Source organism: Cherax quadricarinatus, unplaced genomic scaffold, assembly GCF_038502225.1.
Source record: "Cherax quadricarinatus isolate ZL_2023a unplaced genomic scaffold, ASM3850222v1 Contig1900, whole genome shotgun sequence".
In the NCBI taxonomy this organism is placed as follows: Eukaryota; Metazoa; Arthropoda; class Malacostraca; order Decapoda; family Parastacidae; genus Cherax; species Cherax quadricarinatus.
Genome location: NW_027196926.1, coordinates 1486 through 16175, shown reverse-complemented (window position 1 = coordinate 16175; position 14690 = coordinate 1486). Strand labels below are relative to the sequence as shown.

The following is a 14690-nucleotide window of genomic DNA, read 5'->3' as shown; positions in this document are numbered from 1 at the left end:
ATTTGGAAAAGGCGTATGACAGGGTGGATAGGGGGGCAATGTGGCAGATGTTGCAGGTGTATGGTGTAGGAGGTAGGTTACTGAAAGCAGTGAAGAGTTTTTACGAGGATAGTGAGGCTCAAGTTAGAGTATGTAGGAAAGAGGGAAATTATTTCCCAGTAAAAGTAGGCCTTAGACAGGGATGTGTGATGTCACCGTGGCTGTTTAATATATTTATAGATGGGGTTGAAAGAGAAGTAAATGTGAGGGTCTTGACAAGAGGCGTGGAGTTAAAAGATAAGGAATCACACATAAAGTGGGAGTTGTCACAGTTGCTCTTTGCTGATGACACTGTGCTCTTGGGAGATTCTGAAGAGAAGTTGCAGAGATTGGTGGATGAATTTGGTAGGGTGTGCAAAAGAAGAAAATTAAAAGTGAATACAGGAAAGAGTAAGGTTATGAGGATAACAAAAATATTAGGTGATGAAAGATTGGATATCAGATTGGAGGGAGAGAGATACACAAATAACCCGCACATAAAAGAGAGAAGCTTACGACGACGTTTCGGTCCGACTTGGACCATTGACAAAGTCAATGGTCCAAGTCGGACCGAAACGTCATCGTAAGCTTCTCTCTTTTATGTGCGGATTATTTGTGTATCGTTCCAGTCACGGTATTGTGCCTTTTTGTTAATTATTTTTGGAGGGAGAGAGTATGGAGGAGGTGAATGTATTCAGATATTTGGGAGTGGACGTGTCAGCGGATGGGTCTATGAAGGATGAGGTGAATCATAGAATTGATGAGGGGAAAAGGGTGAGTGGTGCACTTAGGAGTCTGTGGAGACAAAGAACTTTGTCCTTGGAGGCAAAGAGGGGAATGTATGAGAGTATAGTTTTACCAACGCTCTTATATGGGTGTGAAGCATGGGTGATGAATATTGCAGCGAGGAGAAGGCTGGAGGCAGTGGAGATGTCATGTCTGAGGGCAATGTGTGGTGTGAATATAATGCAGAGAATTCGTAGTTTGGAATTTAGGAGGAGGTGCGGGATTACCAAAACTGTTGTCCAGAGGGCTGAGGAAGGGTTGTTGAGGTGGTTCGGACATGTGGAGAGAATGGAGCGAAACAGAATGACTTCAAGAGTGTATCAGTCTGTAGTGGAAGGAAGGCGGGGTAGGGGTCGGCCTAGGAAAGGTTGGAGGGAGGGGGTAAAGGAGGTTTTGTGTGCGAGGGGCTTGGACTTCCAGCAGGCGTGCGTGAGCGTGTTTGATAGGAGTGAATGGAGACGAATGGTTTTTAATACTTGACGTGCTGTTGGAGTGTGAGCAAAGTAACATTTATGAAGGGGTTCAGGGAAACCGGCAGGCCGGACTTGAGTTCTGGAGATGGGAAGTACAGTGCCTGCACTCTGAAGGAGGGGTGTTAATGTTGCAGTTTAAAAACTGTAGTGTAAAGCACCCTTCTGGCAAGACAGTGATGGAGTGAATGATGGTGAAAGTTTTTCTTTTTCGGGCCACCCAGACTTGGTGGGAATCGGCCAGTGTGATAATAAATATCAAAACACCTCCTTCAGAGTGCAGGAACTGTGCGTCCCACCTCCAGGGCTCAAGTTCGGCTAACAGGTTTCCCTGAATCCCTTCATAAATGTTTCTTTGCTCACACTCAAACAGCACATCAAGTTCTAAAAACCACTTGCCTCCACTCCTATGTAACATGCTCATGCATGCTTGCTGCATGCATGAGCATGTTACATAGCATGCACACAAAACCTAGGCCGACGGCTACCCCGCCTTCCTTCTACTACAGTTTTATATGCCCTCCAAGTCATTCTATTTTGTTCCATCCTCTCTACATGTCTGAACCCCTTCAACAACAACAACTCAGCCCTGAAGATAATACTTTTAGACACCCCACACCTCCTTCTAATCTCCAAACTATGGATTCTCAGCATAACATACACACCACACACTGCCCTCAGGCACAACATCTCCACTGCCTCCAGCCTTTTCCTTGTTGCAACATTTGCCACCCATGCTTCACACCCATATAAGAGCATTGGTGTCACTGTACTCTCATATACTCCCCTCTTTGCTTCCATGGATAATGTCCTTTGTCTCCACGGACTCCTCAGTGCATTGCACACCTTCTTCCCCTCATCAATTCTATGGTTGACCTCATCTTTCATAAACCCATCTGCTGACAAGTCAACTCCCAAATACTGTACATGAACACATTCACTTCCCCCTTATTCCCTCCAATCTAATATCCAATCTTTCATTACCTAATATTTTATCCTCATCACCTTGCCCAATCCTATACAGTAAGGCCCCACTTTACGGCGTTTCGCCTTACGGCATTCCACTAATACGGCGATGTCAAATTATGACCAAAATTTGCTATACGGCAAGCGGTCTTTTAACCCTTTCAGGGTCCGTCCCGTAGATCTACGGCTTTACGGTGAGTGTCCAAACCGTAGATCTACGCCATGAGCTCAGCTCACTCTGATAAACTGTGAGTGGTACATTTGGGCCTAGATATGAGAGAATACATCTCATGACCACATCTATTATGTTAGGAAACTTTCCAAAATTTCAAGTGTTTTAAAGTTACTGCGTATTTTATATGTACTCTGATAATTATACTTATGTGTACCTGTACCTAAATATACTTACACACTGTGCTGGTGTGCAGGTACACATTAAAATCGCTAAGTCTCTCTCTACTCATGACGCCAATACTACGTAATAATAATCACTCTTGGGCACACTAAATGTCTTATTTTACATTAATATAGGCATTTTCATTAATCCATCTATGATATTTTCCTCAAAATTATATATGAAACCTGTTACATAGCATATAAACATGATACATACACTCACAGAATAAAAAATTGATGTAAATATGAGATTTGTTTACAAAGCAGCTGTGTAGGTAGTGTCGGAAGAATTACGTTTTCTCTAGTCAAACTGGGGGATAACTGTAGAAAAATATTCTTTTCGTATGCCTTTACTCTATATATAGCAATTCATGACCCTTGTGGGTTTAGTGCTTTTTATAATAATAATAATAATATCTTCATTCACTCTAAAAATGGTGTGTTGCTGTTTGTTTATTCTGTACTAACTTCTACACTATGTAAGAGTATTTGTATTGTGAGGTAATTATTATTATAATAAAAAAATATTGAGGTAAATGTTTTACAAACTCTTACAAACGTACGTGAATGAACTAAAAGTAGACACATATTAATACGCATTTATTTCGCCTGACCAAGTGATCGCCCACTACCTGTTCAGTTTGTGTTCTTACATTGTCTGAACTCTGTATCTCGTTCTCTCTCTCGTTTACTCTTTCGTTAACTAGTTGGCTCTCATTGACGATGGCGTCTAAGGTTAGCTGTGATAAAAAGAGAAGTCGTAAGCCTCTTGCTTTAAGTGCCAAGTTAGAGGATGATGGTGTGCCATTCTGATTTTATTCAATAAACACCCTGCCACTCACCTCTCACACATTAATATTAATATTTTAAGGTAAGTAATGAGTGTACTCTGTGTGTATCTTACCTTTTGTTGTGTTTTTAATGCCTATTTCTATTGCTAACTTAATATAAGTTAGTGTAAACTTGTTGTCTGGCATTTATTGCATATTTTATATTTTTTATTATTTTATTATTATCACACTGGCCGATTCCCACCAAGGCAGGGTGGCCCGAAAAAGAAAAACTTTCACCATCATTCACTCCATCACTGTCTTGCCAGAAGGGTGCTTTACACTACAGTTTTTAAACTGCAACATTAACACCCCTCCTTCAGAGTGCAGGCACTGTACTTCCCATCTCCAGGACTCAAGTCCGGCCTGCCGGTTTCCCTGAATCCCTTCATAAATGTTACTTTGCTCACACTCCAACAGCACGTCAAGTATTAAAAACCATTTGTCTCCATTCACTCCTATCAAACACGCTCACGCATGCCTGCTGGAAGTCCAAGCCCCTCGCACACAAAACCTCCTTTACCCCCTCCCTCCAACCCTTCCTAGGCCGACCCCTACCCCGCCTTCCTTCCACTACAGACTGATACACTCTTGAAGTCATTCTGTTTCGCTCCATTCTCTCTACATGTCCGAACCACCTCAACAACCCTTCCTCAGCCCTCTGGACAACAGTTTTGGTAATCCCGCACCTCCTCCTAACTTCCAAACTACGAATTCTCTGCATTATATTCACACCACACATTGCCCTCAGACATGACATCTCCACTGCCTCCAGCCTTCTCCTCGCTGCAACATTCATCACCCACGCTTCACACCCATATAAGAGCGTTGGTAAAACTATACTCTCATACATTCCCCTCTTTGCCTCCAAGGACAAAGTTCTTTGTCTCCACAGACTCCTAAGTGCACCACTCACTCTTTTTCCCTCATCAATTCTATGATTCACCTCATCTTTCATAGACCCATCCGCTGACACGTCCACTCCCAAATATCTGAATACGTTCACCTCCTCCATACTCTCTCCCTCCAATCTGATATTCAATCTTTCATCACCTAATCTTTTTGTTATCCTCATAACCTTACTCTTTCCTGTATTCACCTTTAATTTTCTTCTTTTGCACACCCTACCAAATTCATCCACCAATCTCTGCAACTTCTCTTCAGAATCTCCCAAGAGCACAGTGTCATCAGCAAAGAGCAGCTGTGACAACTCCCACTTTGTGTGTGATTCTTTATCTTTTAACTCCACGCCTCTTGCCAAGACCCTCGCATTTACTTCTCTTACAACCCCATCTATAAATATATTAAACAACCACGGTGACATCACACATCCTTGTCTAAGGCCTACTTTTACTGGGAAAAAATTTCCCTCTTTCCTACATACTCTAACTTGAGCCTCACTATCCTCGTAAAAACTCTTCACTGCTTTCAGTAACCTACCTCCTACACCATACACTTGCAACATCTGCCACATTGCCCCCCTATCCACCCTGTCATACGCCTTTTCCAAATCCATAAATGCCACAAAGACCTCTTTAGCCTTATCTAAATACTGTTCACTTATATGTTTCACTGTAAACACCTGGTCCACACACCCCCTACCTTTCCTAAAGCCTCCTTGTTCATCTGCTATCCTATTCTCCGTCTTACTCTTAATTCTTTCAATTATAACTCTACCATACACTTTACCAGGTACACTCAACAGACTTATCCCCCTATAATTTTTGCACTCTCTTTTATCCCCTTTGCCTTTATACAAAGGAACTATGCATGCTCTCTGCCAATCCCTAGGTACCTTACCCTCTTCCATACATTTATTAAATAATTGCACCAACCACTCCAAAACTATATCCCCACCTGCTTTTAACATTTCTATCTTTATCCCATCAATCCCGGCTGCCTTACCCCCTTTCATTTTACCTACTGCCTCACGAACTTCCCCCACACTCACAACTGGCTCTTCCTCACTCCTACAAGATGTTATTCCTCCTTGCCCTATACACGAAATCACAGCTTCCCTATCTTCATCAACATTTAACAATTCCTCAAAATATTCCTTCCATCTTCCCAATACCTCTAACTCTCCATTTAATAACTCTCCTCTCCTATTTTTAACTGACAAATCCATTTGTTCTCTAGGCTTTCTTAACTTGTTAATCTCACTCCAAAACTTTTTCTTATTTTCAACAAAATTTGTTGATAACATCTCACCCACTCTCTCATTTGCTCTCTTTTTACATTGCTTCACCACTCTCTTAACCTCTCTCTTTTTCTCCATATACTCTTCCCTCCTTGCATCACTTCTACTTTGTAAAAACTTCTCATATGCTAACTTTTTCTCCCTTACTACTCTCTTTACATCATCATTCCACCAATCGCTCCTCTTCCCTCCTGCACCCACTTTCCTGTAACCACAAACTTCTGCTGAACACTCTAACACTACATTTTTAAACCTACCCCATACCTCTTCGACCCCATTGCCTATGCTCTCATTAGCCCATCTATCCTCCAATAGCTGTTTATATCTTACCCTAACTGCCTCCTCTTTTAGTTTATAAACCTTCACCTCTCTCTTCCCTGATGCTTCTATTCTCCTTGTATCCCATCTACCTTTTACTCTCAGTGTAGCTACAACTAGAAAGTGATCTGATATATCTGTGGCCCCTCTATAAACATGTACATCCTGAAGTCTACTCAACAGTCTTTTATCTACCAATACATAATCCAACAAACTACTGTCATTTCGCCCTACATCATATCGTGTATACTTATTTATCCTCTTTTTCTTAAAATATGTATTACCTATAACTAAACCCCTTTCTATACAAAGTTCAATCAAAGGGCTCCCATTATCATTTACACCTGGCACCCCAAACTTACCTACCACACCCTCTCTAAAAGTTTCTCCTACTTTAGCATTCAAGTCCCCTACCACAATTACTCTCTCACTTGGTTCAAAGGCTCCTATACATTCACTTAACATCTCCCAAAATCTCTCTCTCTCCTCTGCATTCCTCTCTTCTCCAGGTGCATACACGCTTATTATGACCCACTTCTCGCATCCAACCTTTACTTTAATCCACATAATTCTTGAATTTACACATTCATATTCTCTTTTCTCCTTCCATAACTGATCATTTAACATTACTGCTACCCCTTCCTTTGCTCTAACTCTCTCAGATACTCCAGATTTAATCCCATTTATTTCCCCCCACTGAAACTCTCCTACCCCCTTCAGCTTTGTTTCGCTTAGGGCCAGGACATCCAACTTCTTTTCATTCATAACATCAGCAATCATCTGTTTCTTGTCATCCGCACTACATCCACGCACATTTAAGCAACCCAGTTTTATAAAGTTTTTCTTCTTCTCTTTTTTAGTAATTGTATACAGGAGAAGGGGTTACTAGCCCATTGCTCCCGGCATTTTAGTCGCCTCATACGACACGCATGGCTTACGGAGGAAAGATTCTTTTCCACTTCCCCATGGACAATAGAAGAAATAAAAAAGAACAAGAGCTATTTAGAAAAAGGAGAAAAACCTAGATGTATGTATATATATATATGCATGTGCGTGTCTGTGAAGTGTGACCAAAGTGTAAGTAGGAGTAGCAAGATATCCCTGTTATCTTAGCGTGTTTATGAGACAGAAAAAGAAACCAGCAATCCTACCATCATGCAAAACAGTTACAGGTTTTTGTTTCACAGTCATCTGGCAGGACGGTAGTACTTCCCTGGGTGGTTGCTGTTCTCTTACAACCCCATCTATAAATATATTTAACAACCATGGTGACATCACACATCCCTGTCTAAGGCCTTCTTTTATTGGGAAATAATCATCTCTCCTACATACTCTAACCTGAGCATCACTGTCCTCATAAACACTTTTAACCATCTCACAAAATTGTAATGACATATTTGCAAACAATCCACGGTACAAGTTACGACTCGCTTGCCCCGAATTCAATCCTCATCAGTATTATTGTTTGTTTACTTCTATTTTCAGTAACCTACCATATATTCCAAACACTTGCAACATCTGCCACACTGATCCTCTAATCAACAGACTTGTTCCCCTATAACGCTAGGTAATACAATTTTTGTTCCTTGCAAGTAAGTGCTATTTTCCAACTCCTTTTATTATAACAATAGAAAATGCCCATTATTCTTTTTAAACTTTGCTTTTGTGACTTACAGGTTGAATTTTTGACAAAAAATGGCTAAATTCATTATTTTTTGCTAGTTTTGGATGTAAAACAAAAACATATAATAAAATAAATAAAATTTAGATTTGCAAGAACGCAACAAATCACTTTCCCGTTTATGTCCCTAAATGTAGTCTCCCATCATGCTTTCTTTATAAGATCCTGATATCTGTGTTCAAAGTCCATTATATCTGGGTGGAAGTGCTCCCCTTGCTCCTTTGAGTATGCTCCCATATTCTCCTTGAAAATGTCAAGATGAGGATCAAGGATATGGACCTTAACCCTATCAGGGTCAGCAGGCCCTCTCCTAAACTTGTTCTCAGGGTCGGAAATTTTTCAAAAAAGCAAAAATTATTTTTTCTTATGAAATGATAGAGAATCTTTCCCGATCATAACGACACAAAAAGTATGAAATTTAATGGAAAACTTATGGAATTATGCTCTCACGAAGTTAGCAGTCTCAACGATGTTCATGCATCGGCGATTTCACCCACTTTGAGCTCTATTTTCGGCCAATTCCAGTGTACCAGTCAAAAAAATCATAACTATTTCGATAGACCTCCATTTTTTCTATCGAATGAGTACAAGAAACCACCCATTTACCGATTTTAACTATCCAATAAAGTGGTCCGAAACTGGCAATTTTGCCAATTTCACACAAATTTCAAAAGATGCCAATTTCCAAATAGGGTCCAGAATAAATAAGACACACATTCCTTCAACTAAAATAACATTTCCTCTGTTCATTAGTCACATCCCCAGGCTTCTGTTACTTTTCTTTTGCTTTCCACTTTGAATTTTTATTCTCACAAAAAATAGATTTATTGTTATGCAGACTACTGCATTAGTGTAGAAATGGTGTAGAATTGGTATAAATAATATCAGCGCACTTCTGAAAGAATATTAGACTCACCAGTTGACGTGTATTGGACGCATGGCTTGATTTATTTAATTTTGAACTTTGGCAAAAATCGAACATTTCTGCTACTTTGAGCTCAATTTCAAGGTACTTTTCTTTGTGAAACCAATAAAAATCATCTCAATTTCCGTAATATGTCTTCCATTCTATAAAGTGAGACCAGGAAAACTAGAATACAACCATAAATAGCATACGAAAATAAACTGCAAAGACACTGTTTTAAACCAAAAATACTGTCGGAGTTTTTTTTCTCATTATGCACTGTGCCGCAGGATTTTTTTTATACCGTACACACTGACCACATAGACCCATTTTTTCATATGTAGGCCTACCAGCTTTCTCTCGTTAGATCTGAAGGCGCTACAATTTATGCGTACTAGTACGGCACCAACCCTGCGTGCAAGCCGTACTAGTATGGCACCAACCCTGAAAGGGTTAAGGGACATCCTACAGCCCATCTGACCATAGCATTTTACCAAGGTCTCAACAAGTTCCACATAATTGTCAGCCTTGTTGTTGCCCAGAAAGCCCTGTGCTATAGCAGGAAAACTTACCCAGGCTTCATTTTCCTTCTCTGTGAGCTTCTTTGGAAATTCTAAGCAGTCCATAGTATTCCTGACTTGTAGTGCAGTGAAGATGCCAGCCTTCACCTTTGCCTATGATAGCTTGGGAAAGAAGTCTTGAAGATACTTGAAGGCTGCAGACTCTTTATCAAGAGCTGTAACAAACTATTTCATTAGCCCTAGTTTGATGTGTAATGGAGAGAACATAACCTTTTAAGGATCCACCAATGGTTTATGTTTGATATTATGTCTTCCTACTGAGAATTTAGTTCTTTGAGGCCAGAGCTTCCTCTGGTATTGTGCTGCTTTGTCTCTACTTTCCCAATGACAGAGATAACAGGGAAACTTGGTAAAATCTCCATGGAGTTCCATCAAAAATGCCACCATTTTGAAGTCTCCAGTAACCTTCCAGCCATACTTATGATAGTTCAAAGCTTTCAGGAGAAGTTTGACACGTTATAGTCCTCCTTAAGATGCACTGAATGAGCCAAGGGAAGAGATGGATACTTGTTCGCATTGTGCAGAAGTACAGCTTTTAGGCTTTTGATGGAGCTGTCAATGAAAAGTCTTCATTCATTTGGAATGCACGTAATTCCAATTGCATCAAACAGGCCTGATACATCATTACAGTAGCACAACCTGTCTTTAGTGAAGAAGCTTGAGAAATGTTGATGACATTTTCCTTGGCTTGTCACTTGCACACTTTCATTCACCAAGTCCCACACCTTGAGCCTTGAAATCAAAGCCAACAGCTGCATCTGTGAGATCATAGTCTTGTTCACTGTGCTCTTCATTTTCTGATTTGTTGTTTTCTTCTTCTGGCGGTTGGCTTCTTTCTGGAGGTGTAGGTACAGGAAGATCAGCAGTGTGTGGTACTGGTGCAATAGAAGAGGGAAGGTCTGGATAAGAAATAGCTGGTGCATTTTTCTCAGTTCAGCATTTGGAAGGAACCACCACCAGGTAGAAGTAACAGTTGGTTGAGTGATCAGCGGGTTCACACCATATTCTAGCAACACCAAACTTCATAGCTCTTTTTTCTCTTCTATACCATCCAGTAAAAGAACAAAAGAATTAGTTTCCCTTATCAGGGCCAGATTAAGAAGTCTCCGGGCCCTAGGCTATTCAGATTGGCGGGGCCCCTTTGAGTTACGGGTAAGCGAAGCGACCCCTTCCAGCTTGGGGGTGGGGGGAGGGGGTCGGTGTGAGCCTGTTTAAGGTCTAATTAAATACATTCTGGCTATTTAGATTAAATTTAATAGGGAAAGTACATCAAGACAACCAAAACCATTTACCAACAGCCATTATAACTATCTTGTTAAATCATGCATTTTAAAGAGAATAAACTCAAGACAGCATAGTATTACTAGATTAGGCTATTAAAGTAGTGACATCATGTACCTATTATATTCAGCATAACCACTACAGCACTATTATTCCCTTTATAAATCACTGACCATTATTGTTATCATTGCATCATGCATAAGACTATCAAATCATATAAACTCAAGAAAGTAAAGAATTGTTTATATTCACAGGCACTTCTTAAATAAACTTTTTTCTGGATTTCATATTGGCAAAATCATCAATTATATTCTGAAAATCAATATTTCTTGTTAGATCAGACTCAATGGTCAACAAGGCTAGGTTACACAATTTGTCTTGGCTCATTGTTGAACGGAGCTGGTTTTTCACTCTTTTCAAAACAGAAAATGAACGTTCTCCTTCACAGTTAGTAGCTGGAAGTGTTAGGTAAAGGCGATACACTATGTCAACATTAGGGAAGGTTTCTGAGATACCTGCATTTCTTAAATGTTTCAAAGCAGCTGAGGGCGCACATTTTTCAGGTGGAGCTTTAATCTGATTCATATACCCAGAAAAATGAACTATTTCTTCAACAAATCAATCTGTTACTCTCCAAACACTTGAACTTTTTAGGTAGGGACCCCTTTGCACTTGCACCATGTGCGCAGTCTTGGATGAGCCCCTGAACCCCTTGGACCGCGGGGCCCCCAAATGCGCGGGGCCCTAGGCAAATGCCTAGTTTGCCTTTAAATTGAAATTACATCTCACAAAATTATAAGATACCTGTCCGGGAAAATCAAATAGGAGATAATGTCCATGAAGTGCCTGAATCTTTTCTACAAGCCAGCTGAGGTTTGCTTCTATGAACTCCATGCAGTAGATAAGGGCACCATTTGGTCCAAGATCCTGAGTGGACATCACCTCTTCTACCTGGACCAGCTCACTCACATCTATTGCTGCTTCATATGGGAGAGAATCATTTCCAGGATCTGTAAGTAAATTATATATGGTATGTCAACAGCAATTTTTAAATAAAAATACACATCACTCAGTTGTTTTCCAGCTACTCTACAATGTTTACATTTTATTTTTACACAAGACATGCCATGATACTGAAAATTTGCAACTATTTTTTTTTTTACATTAATGGCTGTCTGCAACCAAGGAAGGGTGGCTCAACAAGGAAACTCATTTGTTATCATATCCTCAATTGATATTTTTGCTAGAAGTCTACTGACATTACAATTCATATTACTCTCCAACTGCAATATCCTCCTCACCCCATCTTTAGAGAGCAGGCACTTCCCTTCCCACCTCCATGACTCAAGTCTGGCTAACCAGTTTATCTGAATCCCTTCTTAAATGTTACCACTTTTCTCCACTTACTAACATGGGCACACACTCTTGCTGTATGTTCAAGCCCCTAGTAATCAAAACTTCCTTTCGCTGACTGTGCCATAGTACTACGCCTTTGAGTTCACTGGCCTTGCTGTAGTAATACGTAATGAGCTCAGCTCACTCAGATAAGCTGTGAGCAGTAAATCTGATGTGATAAGTGTGCACCATATAAAACAAAATTCTGCAGCAAGCAATACATAATGAGAAAAAATGCAACTGTGTTTTTGGTGTAAAATGGCAACTTTGTGGTGATTTTATGGTTTTTATGGTTGTATTCTCAGTTTATTGGTCTCTTTTGATAGAATGGAAGATATATTACAGAAACAGAGATGATTTTGTTTGGTTTTAGGACTGAAAATAACAGAAGTGTTCAATTTTAACCGATGCTCAAGAGTAAACAAATCACATCACGCATCCAACGTACATCAACTGGTGGGTCTAATATGCATTTACAAATATACTGATATTATTTATATAATTATCAGAATATAGCATAAGAGTAAATCTTCTGTTTTCTGCTTGTGAATAACAAATTTTTGTGTAAATAAAAAATCAAAATGGAATTCATGTGTAAAAGCTGGAAATCTAACTAATGTACAGAGGATATGTTATTTTTGGGCAAAGAATGCCTATATTGTTTAATCTGGACCCTATTTTCAAATTGGAATATTTTGAAATTAGTGTGAATGGATCAAATTACCAATTTCTCATCACTTTATTGGGTAGTCAAGATTTCTTGTGCTCGATCGATAAAATGGAAGACATGCTAGTGAAATAGTTAAGAATTTGGTCAACTGGAACAATATAATTGGCCTAAAATAGGACTCAAAGTGGGCAAAATTGCCAATGTGCAAATATCACTGACAACAAAATTCATGGAAACGTAATTTTGTCAATTTTTGATCAAATTTCGTATTTTTTTATTTATTATCATCAGAAAAAGATTCTATATCATAAGAAAAAATAACATTTTTTTCTTTTTTCATCCTTGAACACTGAGGACAAGTTTCAGATCGAGGGTCTGGACAGTGAAAGGATTAACTACTCTCCCTCTAACCCTTCCTGACATGACACTCTACTCCTCTCTTCCTTCCAACTCAGCTTTATACACCCTATTCCACTCCATCCTCTCTAAATGCCCAAACTATCTTAAAACCCTCTCCTCAGCCCTCTGAATTATATCTTTGGTAACATTACACCATCTTCTAAAATCTATGCCCAGAATTCTGTTAGTAATATTCATACCACACAATGCCCTCAAACAATGCCACTGCTTCTAGCTTCCTCCTCACTGCAACATTACAAACTTAAATCTCACACCTGCATAATAGTACTTCTACCACTATACTTTATTTTTTTTTTTTTTTTTATTATCACACCGGCCGATTCCCACCAAGGCAGGGTGGCCCGAAAAAGAAAAACTTTCACCATCATTCACTCCATCACTGTCTTGCCAGAAGGGTGCTTTACACTACAGTTTTTAAACTGCAACATTAACACCCCTCCTTCAGAGTGCAAGCACTGTACTTCCCATCTCCAGGACTCAAGTCCGGCCTGCCGGTTTCCCTGAATCCCTTCATAAATGTTACTTTGCTCACACTCCAACAGCACGTCAAGTATTAAAAACCATTTGTCTCCATTCACTCCTATCAAACACGCTCACGCATGCCTGCTGGAAGTCCAAGCCCCTCGCACACAAAACCTCCTTTACCCCCTCCCTCCAACCCTTCCTAGGCCGACCCCTACCCCGCCTTCCTTCCACTACAGACTGATACACTCTTGAAGTCATTCTGTTTCGCTCCATTCTCTCTACATGTCCGAACCACCTCAACAACCCTTCCTGAGCCCTCTGGACAACAGTTTTGGTAATCCCGCACCTCCTCCTAACTTCCAAACTACGAATTCTCTGCATTATATTCACACCACACATTGCCCTCAGACATGACATCTCCACTGCCTCCAGCCTTCTCCTCGCTGCAACATTCATCACCCACGCTTCACACCCATATAAGAGCGTTGGTAAAACTATACTCTCATACATTCCCCTCTTTGCCTCCAAGGACAAAGTTCTTTGTCTCCACAGACTCCTAAGTGCACCACTCACTCTTTTTCCCTCGTCAATTCTATGATTCACCTCATCTTTCATAGACCCATCCGCTGACACGTCCACTCCCAAATATCTGAATACGTTCACCTCCTCCATACTCTCTCCCTCCAATCTGATATTCAATCTTTCATCACCTAATCTTTTTGTTATCCTCATAACCTTACTCTTTCCTGTATTCACCTTTAATTTTCTTCTTTTGCACACCCTACCAAATTCATCCACCAATCTCTGCAACTTCTCTTCAGAATCTCCCAAGAGCACAGTGTCATCAGCAAAGAGCAGCTGTGACAACTCCCACTTTGTGTGTGATTCTTTATCTTTTAACTCCACGCCTCTTGCCAAGACCCTCGCATTTACTTCTCTTACAACCCCATCTATAAATATATTAAACAACCACGGTGACATCACACATCCTTGTCTAAGGCCTACTTTTACTGGGAAAAAATTTCCCTCTTTCCTACATACTCTAACTTGAGCCTCACTATCCTCGTAAAAACTCTTCACTGCTTTCAGTAACCTACCTCCTACACCATACACTTGCAACATCTGCCACATTGCCCTCCTATCCACCCTGTCATACGCCTTTTCCAAATCCATAAATGCCACAAAGACCTCTTTAGCCTTATCTAAATACTGTTCACTTATATGTTTCACTGTAAACACCTGGTCCACACACCCCCTACCTTTCCTAAAGCCTCCTTGTTCATCTGCTATCCTATTCTCCGTCTTACTC

General features: G+C 40.2%; 1 protein-coding gene across 1 annotated transcript in view; it reads right to left on the bottom strand.

Moving 5' to 3' along the window:
* Positions 1-11441, bottom strand: part of LOC128703121 (GPN-loop GTPase 2) — a gene marked incomplete at its 5' end in the record, with an annotated part of 43090 nt that extends 31649 nt beyond the window's left edge. The window contains one exon of the mRNA XM_070081179.1: positions 11236-11441. Within this exon, the coding sequence (XP_069937280.1) occupies positions 11236-11441 (206 nt within the window). The remainder of the gene's footprint in view (positions 1-11235) is intronic.
* Positions 11442-14690: the final 3249 nt, after the last annotated feature.